Source organism: Microchirus variegatus (assembly GCF_963457635.1).
Source record: "Microchirus variegatus genome assembly, chromosome: 13".
NCBI lineage: Eukaryota > Metazoa > Chordata > Actinopteri > Pleuronectiformes > Soleidae > Microchirus > Microchirus variegatus.
In genome coordinates this window covers 23,620,426-23,634,660 of record NC_139814.1, presented here as the reverse complement: position 1 = coordinate 23,634,660, position 14,235 = coordinate 23,620,426, and the positions used below count along the sequence as shown (strand labels likewise).

Genomic DNA, 14,235 nt, shown 5'->3' with positions numbered 1-14,235 from the left:
CTCCCTTTGACTCCCATGTTAAAACCCAGCTTTTGGAACCCTCGTGAGTTCCACAAATGTAAATGTGGGAGCTCCCGAAATCCTCCAGACGATGTAATCTGTATCATCAGCTCCTGGAGAACAGACTCTCCAAAAGGTCAAACTCCTGAAAACTCACCTCCTCATACTTGCGATCGGCCTCCTCTGCGATGTGTTTGGCCTCCTTCAGCTGAATCTCCTGCAGCTCCATCTTCTCCTCATCCTTGAGGGCTCTGTTCTCAATCACCTTCATACCCCTTCATTCACACACAAAAAACATTATGATTTAGTTTTTACATGTTGAAAATAATAATATATTCCATTTAAATCTCAATTGAAAGCAACAATATCAGTTTAATTTAGGTGTACTTTGCTTTTGGTTTGAGACATTGGGAGATTCTCCTGTCTTTAAGTCATATTCATGGTATAAAAGTCTTTTTATCTGCTAATCGTTCAGTCTTTTAAGTCATTTTAAGGTGCCATATGTAAGAATGTGGCCAAAAACGGTTACTACATTCAAATTCAAAATACCGAGGTCTTTTAGGTTTCGTTTTCTGACGTAACTGGCAACCTGTGGTTGCTCGGCAGCTGAGACTCTACTGACTGCAATGATTGGTAGACGGCGGTAGGTGGCGCCACATGACGCCAAAACATGATTTCAAAACATAAATATGATTTGCAGTCTGCAAAATATATTTTTTAATGCAAATATTTTGTCTGTACTGTTGTTGTTGTTGGTGAGTTCAGTTTGTTATATGAACATTATTCCTGAGTCTCAGTGACATATTAGGAGGATTTTAGGGCCAGTTGCTTTAGATTTATTACATAATGCACCTTTAAAGCTACAGAAGATAAATTAATATAATTATAAAAGAATTACAAGGAATTAAAGCTACTTTTCTTTCTTCTTCCATCTTCAGCCAATTAGCGAGCTGAGAAAGACTGTCTGAAAACTAACTAACAGGTGTCGTGTGCCCTGGTGGCAGACACCTGAACTGCAGGACACAGTGTTTTATTGTGTTTTCTATCTTTGGAGACGTTATCTCATGATGCTCCAGAGTCCTGCAGCTCTTTAGCTCGAGAGGAGAAGCTAATTGTATATATATTCATCAGGTTCATGTGAGGTCAGTGTCGCTCTCGTTGTGTGTGAACAGGTGAGGAGGAGGAGGAGGAGGAAGAGCAGAACCTCTCGCTCTCGTCTGCAGCCTTCTCGGCCTCCTCCAGCTTCTGCAGAGCGGTGGCCAGTCTCTCCTGAGCTCGGTCCAGCTCCTCCTCCACCAGCTGGATACGTCTGTTCAGAGAAGCCACCTCTGCTTCAGCCTGAGGAACAGAGGAGCACAGTGAGTCAGACACAACAACATCTACACACACTGTGTGAAATACAGGGGGGTCTGGGGGGGTAGACCGTGTGGGTGTGACGTGTGTGAAAAAAAACAAAAAAACAATTTTTTTTTATAGATTTTGGAAAATCGAGATCTCAAGTTTCAAAAAAATGTTGGAAAAAAAGATTACATTTTTTTTTTTTTTTTAAATCATATTTTTTAATAAAACTCGAGATCTCGACTTTGAAACTCAAGATTTTAAAAAAAAAATTTTCTTTTTTTTTTTTTTATCATGTCACTTCAGGGGCTCCGTAATTTCTGGTTGTTCTTTTAAATTATATTAAAAGTTGAATTTTGGTGGTTCAATAAATACTCAAGTTAAAATCGATGAATATCGTATCTATTAATCATGATTTCAATATCAGTCAAAAATAATCGTGACTAATATTTTTGCCAAAATCATCCAGCCCTAGTTTAAACATGTTACAGTGTCATTGAAAAACATTTTTTTCCTAATTTCAGTTTTACATATATGATCTACATACATAATACACTTTGCATGCTTTCCGATTATTAATGGGTATTTCGTGCACTGTCTCCACAACAACAACAGCGATGATGATGATGATGTCTGGAGTCAGATGAAAGTCTGTGTTTACTGTTCAAATTACTGTATCTTAACTTCTTTTTCATTTGTATAGCTGGAGATTTATTTGGAGAGCTATAGATTCATAAAATACATAATCTCAAGATTAAGATTGGTTAAGGTCAATCCATTTGGCTGAAGGTAAATATCGTCATTTTAGCTGCAGACATTAACTGTTCTTTACGATACTTTACACACATGTTAAGTTATTAATCTGCAGTTTGTTTGTTGGCTTATGATCATCCCCAAACTTTCTAAATGGGTTCTCTAATTGAGTACTTTTAAACTGGGATTTCTGGGAAATGAAGTACAGTACAGAGTACAGTAAATATCATAAGTTACACACACTGTTCAACTGAAATTATGGGTACGTTTTGAAAATAAGGATAACCCTAGAGAAAGATAGTTCGATAAATATTAATTAAAGGATTATATGGTAAATAAATGTACAACAGAAGTGGTATAAGGTACAATATTTAAGATGTATTGGTTATATTGGAGTATAGCAGGGAATGGAAATATAACATAATTAGTGTTTATAATATATCTGTTGATGCTGTTTACTGATATTAAATGCTTAAAAATGCTCAAAAAAGTGCTTTAAAAAGACACCAGTATCTATAACCCTTATTTTTCTTATTCATTATTAATAATACAGATAATTTTAGATGTGGCAATGAATAATACGTTAATCATCTGGTTCTAAATTAGGATTATGAGAGGATTGTGTGAACGTTGACGTCCTCAACAACGTGTCCTCATCAAGGCGTCCTCTGAGGACAGTAGAGTGTCCCGCTCTGACAGCTGAACTCTCTCGAGTTGCTTCAAACCAATTCTTCCGTAATGACTCAGATGAGTCAGGATTAACTCAGCTGTGTTCAAAAAGACTCTCGGAACGCGTCTGCATCTATTATCTCTATGTTTTTAAATCAGTCCGCTCGTCGGTCCTCGCTGGGTTTGGACATAAAAGACGACGGCGTCTCTGAAATGTACATTTCTTTTACGCCATTAACTCGTGATATTTATAGAAAATAATTCATTTATCACTCTCTCCCGCGAGGAGGAACGTTGACCGACGGAATGGAATGGGACTCGGGACCAAAAATGGACTCGGCCCATTGTTAAGCTCGCCAGTCAAGGTTGGACGGCAGGCACCGCGGCCAAAATAGGGCTCTGAATCCCCCCGCGACAGCTGAGGGGGCTCCATGCAAAGCATGATGGGAATGGAATGCCAGGGAGACGCGGTGAATCGGGCCGGGGGTTGGTTTACACTGGCATTATCGCGGCTTTTATCAGAGCCTCGCGCTCGGTGCCAGTTTATGACAATGTAGTGAGTGAGGGATATGCACAGGTTCACCCTGAGCGGCAGATAATGGACTCTTCCTCAGCCTATAGTGTGATTTTCATCCTATGGAGTGTGGATACACGTCGACTTACGTCCGCGGCCTTCTTGTCGGCCACCTCCAGCTTCTCCTGGGCGTCCTTCAGGGCCTCAGAGTATTTGTCCAGCTCGTCCTCCGTCCCCTTCAGCTTCTTCTGCATCTGCAGGAGCTCGTCTTCATGCTGGCGAAGCGGGAGAGATCAAACAACGGCATGACACCATTTCATTAATGCGGGGGGTCGTCACGTCCCTGGAACATAATATCTTCTATCTAATAGGGTGCAGTTAAAGTTAAAGACCGTGCTTCATGTTCAGAGAGGAGACAAAGTCACGCGTCCTTGTGTACGAAGTGTGTAAAGTTCAGTGAAGAACATTTTATTTTGCTAGAAATTGACGATAATATTCAAAGACAGAGGGCTTAAAAAACTTAAAAATAACAATAGTTTTGGTTTTTAATGTGCATGAGCTTTGTGGAAACGGCCATTTTGTGCCGCCATGTTTCTACGGCAGCCTAAATGGACAAACTAAGTAAGAGAGTGTGTTTAAAAACAGACAAACAAAGATGAATGACATACTTTTTAGTATAAAAAGGACACTGTGGTTGTTTTGTCGAACTAAGGAAAGGACAGGGCGAGCAGACTGTTGCAATCTGCAGTCTCACCACTAGGTGTCACTACTTTCTACACACTGGACCTTTAAAGTGAATTCAGTATGTATGTTTTTGATTTATACAGATGGAAACATTGGATGTGATGAAGTGATCTTTTATCTATTGGCAGAAATAAAAGTAGAACCAAATAAGGTTCTTCGGCTTGTCCACATAGGTAGAACCTTTTTATAAAGTTTCTACCTGGAACCCTTTTGGAGGGTTCCACCAAGAACCCTTTTAAAACCCTTTATTCAGGAAAGGGGTTTTAAAGGGTTCTCTGGATCAAAATGGTTCTTACTGGAAAGGGATTTTCAGAAGCAAATGGTTCCAGGTAGAACCTCAGCCCTTGTCGAAGGACCCTTTTGGAACCCTTGTTTCTAAGAGTGTATGAAGTAGTTCTTATAACAACATCTTTTAAACACAATTGCACATACTTCTAATATCCATACATACACAGACTATAACTCTAATACTTCTAAATGGATCTATAAATAAATCTTGATGAAGGTCTCTCACGTTCCTACAAGATGAGGACTTGACCTTTTTCGGGCCCCAAGTTTGAATTGTTAGTCTAAACTGGATCAGGTAAAGTTGTGTTGTTGATACAGAAGATATCAGGTCTGTGTGTCAAATGTCAAAAGTGGAGCCCGTTGATACTGAGCATTAAGTCATCTGTCATCTGTGGTCTGTGGTCTGTGGTCTGGATATTCAATCTGGACAGAGAAGGATTCATGTCACCAGTGAACGCATGAAGAAGAAATGACAGAAACTGACAGCGAGACAACGTTTAAACATGGAAAAGGTGTAATTTGTAATTTAATCTGGCGTTAAAGACTGTTGAGTCAAGTTCATATTACACTCTTAGAAATAAAAGAGCTAAGTTGAACCATATTAGATTCTTTAGCTTGTCCTCATAGGAGAACCCTTATTGGCTCCAGGTAGAAGCTTTTTATAAAGGTTCCACCAGGAACCCATTTGGAGGGCTCCACCAAGAACCCTTTTAAAACCCTTTATTCAGGAAAGGGCTTTTAAAGGGTTCTCTGGATCAAAACGGTTCTTACTGGAACCATTAGTGTTACCAAGAACCCTTGAAAAACCCTTTCTTCGGGAAAAGGGTTTTCCAGAAGAAAACGGTTCCAGGTTGAACCTCAGCCCTTGTAGAAGAACCCTTTTGGAACCCTTATTTCTAAGAGTGTAGGTTTAGGATGTTTTTTAAAGTTTAAATCATGTTTTATGAGTGAGCGTCTGTCTCATATGATGCAAATAGATGCTCACACAATGACCGCTGGAAAAAAAAAAAGAGACAACGGGAAACAGAAATAGAGCTCCAGGTTTGTGTCTGGCATCCGTCCCGACTTCAGTGATTCATTACGACACAGATGCCGATTCACATTCAGTGTCTTCGTGGACAAATCTGTGTTAGAATAAAGCCTTAAATAACATAAGTGATCACACATCTTCACTCAGAATACAGGTGTTTCATTGTTACGGGAGAAGACACAGAGGAACGTGAAGGATCTAAAGGTTAAAAACTCCTCCTCCTCCGTCTCTTCTCACCCGTAATCAAAGACTTTCTCTGGAGTTGTGACGCCGTCTCATAACTCACCTGTTTGCTTCTGTCTTCTGCTGCTTTCTTGTCAGCCTCGGCCTGTTCGGCCTGGTCCAGCGCGTTCTCCTTGTCCAACTTCAGCATGAGCATCTTCTTCTTGATGGCCTCCATTTTGGCTGTGTTTGTTTGGGTTTTTTTTTTTTTGTGGTTTTGCAGAAAGTTACAAGAAAGAGGGGCGGGGAAGACAAATGGGTGCGAGACAAACGGCCTGAGAGCCTGGTCAACTGGCAGAGACACCAAACTCTAACAAAGACACGGGGAGGGCATTTATATGAGACCCAAGGAGGAGTCACTCCTCCATCTCTAATCCCCTTAAAACCCTCCTCTGACCCCCCCCCCCCCCCCCCCACACACACACACACACACACACACACACTGACACACACACTGACAAATGCACCTCCATGCTAACAACATATGTATGGACGTATGAGTGTTTCCATTCTTAGACGGGACCTCACATTCACTCCTGTGTGAATAGCTTATCTGATGTTTAAAAAAAGACTAAAAACAAGTAAAAAAAGTTGATTTTATTTTGCTTCACAATATGCGAACACATCTGATTAATAAGTAATGCATGCTGGAACAAATCATAATGATATACATTCGGGTTTACAGTGAAATACATGAGTTTATGGTAGGAGTCAGTATTGACTTAATTTAGTTTAGATTAAGTTTAAATGATTAATACAGGATTATATGTTACAGTGTAATATGTGAACAGTTAAGGGAGTTTACGAGTGGCCTTAAGCACATCTAATTAGTTACTCTTAAGGGGAAAGAAATGTGGTATTGTGGATATTTGATAGCTATGATAGCTAGCTAGAGAGCTAGCTATTATATGATATGATATGATATGATTGATAGATAGATAGATAGATAGATAGATAGATAGATAGATAGATAGATAGATAGATAGATAGATAGATAGATAGATAGATAGATAGATAGATAGATAGATAGATAGATAGATAGATAGATAGATAGATAGATAGATAGATAGATAGATAGATAGACTCTTGAAGAAGTGCTGAGTAGAACCATATAAGGTTCTTCGGCTTGTCCTCATAGGAGAACACTTTTGGCTCCACCCTTTTGGAGGGTTCCACCAAGAACCCTTTTAAAACCCTTTATTCAGGAAAGGGGTTTTAAATGGTTCTCTGGATCAAAACGGTTCTTACTGGAACCATTAGTGTTACCAAGAACCCTTGAAAAACCCTTTTTTCTGGAACGGGTTTTTCAGAAGCAAATGGTTCCAGGTAGAACCTCAGCCCTTGTAGAAGGACCCTTTTAGAACCCTTATTTCTAGGTGTAGATAGATAGATAGACCATCTCCAGGGGATGGTCTGAAAACTAGAGAAGGTCCAGACAGTGAGCATCAGTTCTCTGGCCGAAAACATATTGTTGATGACCAGACTGACATTAATTAAAACCAAGGTATGAAGAAAACCACAGAATACAATACACATTGTACACTCTTAAATAAGGGTTCCAAAAGTGTTCTTCTACAAAGGCTGAGGTTCTACTTGGAACCATTGGGTTTTCAAGGGTTCTTAGTAACACTAATGGTTCCAGTAAGAACAATTTTGATCCTTTAAAACCCCTTTCCTGAATAAAGGGTTTCAAACGGGTTCTTGGTGGAACCCTCCATAAGGTTTCCAGGAGGAACCTTTATAGAAAGATCTACTTGGAGCCAAAAAGGGTTCTCCTATGAGGACAAGCCAAAGAACCTTATATTGTTCTACTTAGCACTTTCATTTCTAAGAGTGTATTATGTACATCACACATACACTGGATTATTATGGTCTCCATTTGTCCTGTGGGCGTGTCAGGGTCGTTCAGCTCTGATCCTGATTGGCTCATCTTGACTCTGAAACTCTTGATTGTCAATCAGATCACAATCACCTGTGTGATGATGAACGTGTTTGTCTTGTGATATTCACACGACTGTGGACGCACGTGGTGGACGATATTTTGTCAGGTAAGAGCCACAGCCATGTAATGTATGTTAGACATTTACATACAGTGATTAAAAACCTGTATTTACGGTGGCCGACAGGGGCAAACGCACTGCAACCCCCAAAACACCAGCAAATAAGAAAACGCCAGGAAGTAACAAAAACACCAGCAAATAAGAAAATGTTTGTTACTTCCTGGCGTTTTCTTATTTGCTGGTGTTTTCTTATTTGCTGGTGTTTTCTTATTTGCTGGTGTTTTCTTATTTGCTGGTGTTTTCTTATTTGCTGGTGTTTTCTTACTTGCTGGTGTTTTGGGGTTTGCAGTGCGTTTGCCCCCGTCGGCCACCGTACGTATTAGACCACAGCCGCCCATTTCTGTAATGGTTAATAATGGTAAATCAATGATTTCTTGATTACAATGTCAAATGACAGTTATTTGCTTGCATTCCTGAACAGAAACATGAGTTTTAGAGGTCGTCTATCTAAGGAAAGTTGCAGCGATCTTTAATGAACGACGATGGCGTACAGACAGACGGACGGACAAATACAATACACGCTGACACTGGGAGAGAATGCGGCGTGCGTTGTAACCCTAGTCCATCACCTGCCTCCAGTGGCTATAAGTGGGTTCCTCCTGGGGGATGAATAGGATATAAAGCCAGAGGGATGACGCTGACAGTTATTTCCCACTCTCTGTGCTCGCTGTTGAGTTATTAATAAACATCTTTTGGCTGACATTGTCCAAGGGGATTAGAAGGAGAGAGTCTGCAGCTATGGACACAAATACACGGGCAGACGTGATGATTACGGAGAGAGAGAAAGGAAAGAACAGATTTACTGCCGACTTTGCTGTTCCTGATTGTGACCATTAAAGTCACAATCAGGGGGATTTCTTGGTTTTCCCCTTAACAACGATTCACATTGAATCTTCACCAGGAAGTGACAGAAACACTATTTTTCAGTAGAAGAACCACCAAGATCTAGATTAAGAAACGTGGACAGAATAAGGATGAGGATGAAGGGCAACTGGCGTGAACCCTTAGTGCTCACACGGCACAGATCTGTGCCGCAGGTGCAACCTTCTGTAAATTGCCGTGGGAATAAAACACAACTCCTTATATGGACATCCTGAGTGTGTGTCTCTATAGGTCCCATATTCAGGCTTTAAAAAAATGCATATTTTGCAAATGCGTTATTGAGTCAAAGTTATGAGTCAAGGAAAATGTATTTATTTGCATTTTTTTATTATTTTATTGTATTTACTTATGATAACAATTACGACAATCAATAAAACAATATATATTATTATTACTGTATTTTAGATACAGTCCTCTACCAAACGGTTGAGATGTCTGTTCATAATAAACCTGGTTTGCATAATTCATAAAGTACAACAGTCAGAACAAGTCACATTAATTTAGTGCTAGTGAGTTCAGCTTGATGCATTTTTCAATGAGATATAGTGACTTAAAGCGTGCTCGACCAAATGGTTGAGTCGAACCTTAAAGGTTTAAATAAGCTTAGTGAACTTTGAAACTTCCGAATTTCACTAATTAAATCCGATTCAAAGACCTTTTAGTACTTTTTTTTTGCTCAGGTGTGTTTATATATTTGGTGTAAATGAGAATCCCTGTAGGTTGTGCTGAAAAAAAGGATATTTTTTAGGGTTCGAATGTGATGGGGAGCTTCAAACTGTGGAGGGCAGCGTTGCACCTCGTGCTGGAACCGCGTAGTTGTGGGTGGTTCTGGTTAACAGTTACAGCTTCATCTCTAAGTGCTTAAGATGTTCAAATCAACACAACACAAAACACATTCTGTATCACATTTGTTTTATTTTCATTATTGTGGTAATACAATTCACATGAGTAACACAGAGGTGTGCAAAAGGAAGTACAATAGTCCCTGTTTTAAGGGTTAGTTCTCACTCCGCCAGCGACAAATACTGCGTTTGTATTATTGCAGTATTTTATGGGCTTTCGACGTCATTCACTTTAATTATTATAAGTTTACAAAATCTACATTTTTCAGCTCGAGATCCAGAGAAATGCAGCCAACTATACATTCATATTATTAGACGTGTACAGTCGTGTACAGTAGAGTCGAGTGCAACTGTGGAATCAATCACATAAATCACAAAGCAATATTGGTATAACCTGAAGATATATGCTGACTGATGATAGATAGATAGATAGATAGATAGATAGATAGATAGATAGATAGATAGATAGATAGATAGATAGATAGATAGATAGATAGATAGATAGATAGATAGATAGATAGATAGATAGATAGATAGATAGATGACAAAGTGGATTATCTTTCACAGTTAAGACAACCTCTTATCTAGCTATATAGCATCTAGCTAGCTAAAGACAAGCTAGCTATATTGCTAGCTATTTATCTATATTGCAAGATAGATAGATAGATAGATAGATAGATAGATAGATAGATAGATAGATAGATAGATAGATAGATAGATAGATAGATAGATAGATAGATAGATGACAAAGTGGATTATCTTTCGCAGTTAAGACAACCTCTTATCTAGCTATATAGCATCTAGCTAGCTAACGACAAGCTAGCTATCTTGCTACCTATCTTGCTAGCTATTTAGCTATAATGCAAGATAGATAGATAGATAGATAGATAGATAGATAGATAGATAGATAGATAGATAGATAGATAGATAGATAGATAGATAGATAGATAGATAGATGACAAAGTGGATTATCTTTCGCAGTTAAGACAACCTCTTATCTAGCTATATAGCATCTAGCTAGCTAACGACAAGCTAGCTATCTTGCTACCTATCTTGCTAGCTATTTAGCTATAATGCAAGATAGATAGATAGATAGATAGATAGATAGATAGATAGATAGATAGATAGATAGATAGATAGATAGATAGATAGATAGATGACGAAGTGGATTATCTTTCGCAGTTAAAAGACAACCTCTTATCTAGCTATATAACATCTAGCTAGATGACGACAAGTTAGATATCTTGCTAGCTATTTAGATAGATAGATAGATAGATAGATAGTTAGATAGATAGATAGATAGATAGATAGATAGATAGATAGATAGATAGATAGATAGATAGATAGATAGATAGATAGATAGATAGATAGATAGATAGATAGATAGAGTTCTGTTGCAAAAAAATAGAAAAAATGTGGTAAAAAACATGCAAAAGCAAGTGCCGTATGTGCCCTGCGTTGTTATGCACACATACGTTAAGCAGCTAAAGCTCGCGGAAAAAAATGCATTTAACGTGTGAAAATGTGGCATAAGTTCCATAAATCATCAAAGCAACAAGCGTACCATAGTGATTGTTGTCATTGTTGGATGAACATTCACATTATTATTTTTGTATAAATAATATTATTATCAATGCATTACCTGAAATCAGACAGAAACATTCAAAAAAATAATACTTCCTTAATAAAGTAGATGTACATGCGTCTAGATTATGTAGATGTAAATGTATTTATTTGCAGCCATGTGGTTTAAACCATAATATTCTCTAATATTATTATAGACGGTATGATTGTACATGCTTCTTTATTGGTTTTTTGTCTTCCGCTGCAAAACAGACTCAGAATCATCCAAACTACAACGTTAGCCTCTACATCAATGAAATGGTCCATCGATGAGTGCATTAAATATATAGTTGTGGTTATTGATGTTACTTGGAATCCATTTCAGTGTCATTTGAAGCATTGTGTTGTGTCATGTTTTGAGAAGGCTTAGAAACAAGGTCATGTGTTTTCAAAGCTACTTGGTCCTTATTTAATTTTTATCAGGGGCTGCTAAATAAATCAGTTTAAAAAAAAAACATGTTATGTAACACTATCCATTTCAATTTATTGTTTCAAAAATGTATCATTAACTTTCGGTTAAGGAAGAAAAGAAAAATTCAAGAACATTCAATACGTTTGTTAGTTATGGCTCTGAGCAGAGGTGGCAAAAGTACTTACATTCTGTAATTAAGTAGAAGTACAGATACTTGTGTAAAAAAGTAGAAGTACTGATTCAACTCTTTTACTTCAGTAAGTGTAAGAAAGTACAGGCTCTGAAATGTACTCAAGTACAAAAGTAAAAATGTATTTTTACTGTCAGTGATGCACATTACCTTTTTTAATAACTAGGGGAAATGAACCCAAAATAGGATCTTTTTTTAGCAACCTGCACAGCGCTGATATAAAAGAAGAAACTAAGCAGAGGTCCTATATGAGCTCGTGGGTTTTAGTAAAGACAACGCATTTGCTATGAATCGTTCTTGGCACCAACACATCTAAGTAGCTCTCTAAAAATATGGCCATAGATGGCGAATGTTTTGTAAAAAGTTATCAGATCTAAATCTACTTAAGCACAGTAACAAAGATTACTTCCCACCTCTGGCTCTTCTCATGCGAGTCACTCATCTACGAATCTACGAAAACTGTTTTACATTCACACTGATAAAGATGACGCCTGGATACACGTTGTGTTCATGTTTAAACCCTCGTTCCCCTCGTGTAACAGTCATTTCTAAAGGCTTTTTTAAAAAAGGCACTGACCTTTAAGTTGGGTTTAGAAGCACTTACAGAGGATAAGAAGACCAAAGAAGGCAACGATGACACCGTGATGCTTTGTTTGGGTAATAACTGCATGTCGTAAATAATCTGTAAAGTGTACTTTGACTTAAGAACATGTTGTTATTTCTGTATGAGATAAAGACACTTTGGGCAATGATTGACATCTCATTATTATCTGGAATCTTATTTTCAGTGTCACCTGGACACACATTCAGTTCAACCCTGTTTTCCAGGAATAGTTACACCTACATTTTACACACTGTACCTTTAACTGCATCATCATCATCATCATCAAAACGCCTCATCAAACCAAAGTAGACTGGAGTCAGTGAAGGCTCTGAGTTTATATATGTCTGTGTTAAAGGTGCCATATGTAAGAATGTGGCCAAAAACGGTTACTACATTCAAATTCAAAACACCGAGGTCTTTTAGGTTTCGTTTTTTCTGACGTAACTGGTAACCCGTGGTTGCTCGGCAGCTGAGACTCTACTGACTGCAATGATTGGTAGACAGCTGTAGGTGGCGCCACATGCCAAAACATGATTTCAAAACATAAACATGATTTGCAGTCTGCAAAATATATTTTTTAATGCAAATATTTTGTCTGCACTGTTGTTGTTGGTGAGTTCAGTTTGTTATATGAACATTATTCCTGAGTCTCTGTGACATATTAGGAGGATTTTACGGGCAGTTGATTTAGATTTATTACATAATGCACCTTTAAATCTGTTCAGATTATATTTTATAAATAATTTCGCTCTCTTAAAATGTCTTTAAATCGCCTCAGTCACTTCATCTGGTCACTTCACTATAATATAAAATAGATTTCCAGCCATTTTTAAACTACAAACATTCCATTTTTAAAATCCAGTATTTACTATTTCAAATATACAGTTACAGTATAGAGTAAATATTTAGGCGACTGGAGTCGCTGAAATTAATCTGTTCCAATAACGATACGATACTAAATACTAATAAATTCCCACATATCGGGGATAAAAAGTAACGAGCCCTGCGTGTTTTGTGCAAATTTGACAAAGTGCATTTTGATTTGCACAATTAAAACTTGCTAAAGCTTAGAAAGGTCCGTGTTGCAAACGACATGATCCTTAAATATCAAGATACAATAGTTACAAACCTGTACATATGAGCAAGATCCATTCCCCACAGCCCTTTAGTCAAGTCATCGTATCAAACCAAGAAAGCAAGGAAACAAACAATCCAAAGCATTGGGGAAAAAAAGGAAAATAAAACAAGTCACTGTCACAAAAAACCATTGACCCAAAAGCAGCGAAATAATAAATATTAAGACTTGCAGAAAGGAGAGAAACTGTTGAAGTCAAACAGCGAAACATTAAATTATCACTATAAGCTGATTATGAGCCGTGTGTGATCACAGGTCCTCTGGAATATCATGAAGACCTGGAAAAGAAAATCAAACTTTAGTCCCAGTTCCTCTTAAATGACAAAACCTGACATTGTATTGTAATGTTTTATAACTTGGGTTATCGATCGTAAGTCCTAGTCAAGTCCAACTGGAGTCAGAAAAATACAGACGCTGACAGTTCGCCTCTGTGCTTTATCCACTATCGCCCACTAAATAGAGAAATCTGCACAGGCTGATCTAGGTCCATGTTGCAGTGGGCAGCAGCCTCAGTGAAGAAGCCCAGACACTCTGCTCCTCAACTTCTTCCAACACCTTTTGTGGTCTCTCTTAAATGTCCTGGGTCTCCGGCCCCCAAGATTCTCCCCCCTGATTGGGGAATACCTCCCCTGATACGCATCATTAGCATCTTCACCAGATGATCAAACCATCTCAGCTAGCTTCTCTTTATTTGAGCCTCTCCCGGACATCTGAGCTCTTCAGACGTCCTATCTCTAAGACTGAGCCAAGCCACCCTATCATTACCCAGAGCTCATGACCATAGCTCTCTCTTCACCACAACAAGGAACATCTCCTTCTATTGAAGAAGACCTTAAACTACGGGTTGATACCATTCCTCTGCAACATGTTTACTGAGGACATTAAAGCGGACCTAGACCGGAAGTTCCAATTAACGCTGTTTTTTAGTG

The 14,235-nt window shown here is 38.3% G+C and overlaps 1 protein-coding gene across 1 annotated transcript in view; it reads right to left on the bottom strand.

Annotated features, from left to right (window-relative positions):
* LOC310935533 (tropomyosin alpha-1 chain-like) overlaps positions 1 to 5,857 on the bottom strand; it is a 9,871-nt gene extending 4,014 nt beyond the window's left edge. Inside the window, exons 1-4 of the mRNA XM_083899461.1 lie at positions 5,623 to 5,857; positions 3,424 to 3,549; positions 1,205 to 1,338; positions 158 to 275 (exon numbers count right to left, since the gene is read on the bottom strand). Coding sequence (XP_083755587.1) covers positions 158 to 275; positions 1,205 to 1,338; positions 3,424 to 3,549; positions 5,623 to 5,736 — 492 coding nt within the window. The 5' untranslated portion in view covers positions 5,737 to 5,857. The remainder of the gene's footprint in view (positions 1 to 157; positions 276 to 1,204; positions 1,339 to 3,423; positions 3,550 to 5,622) is intronic.
* Between the last annotated feature and the right edge of the window lie 8,378 nt (positions 5,858 to 14,235).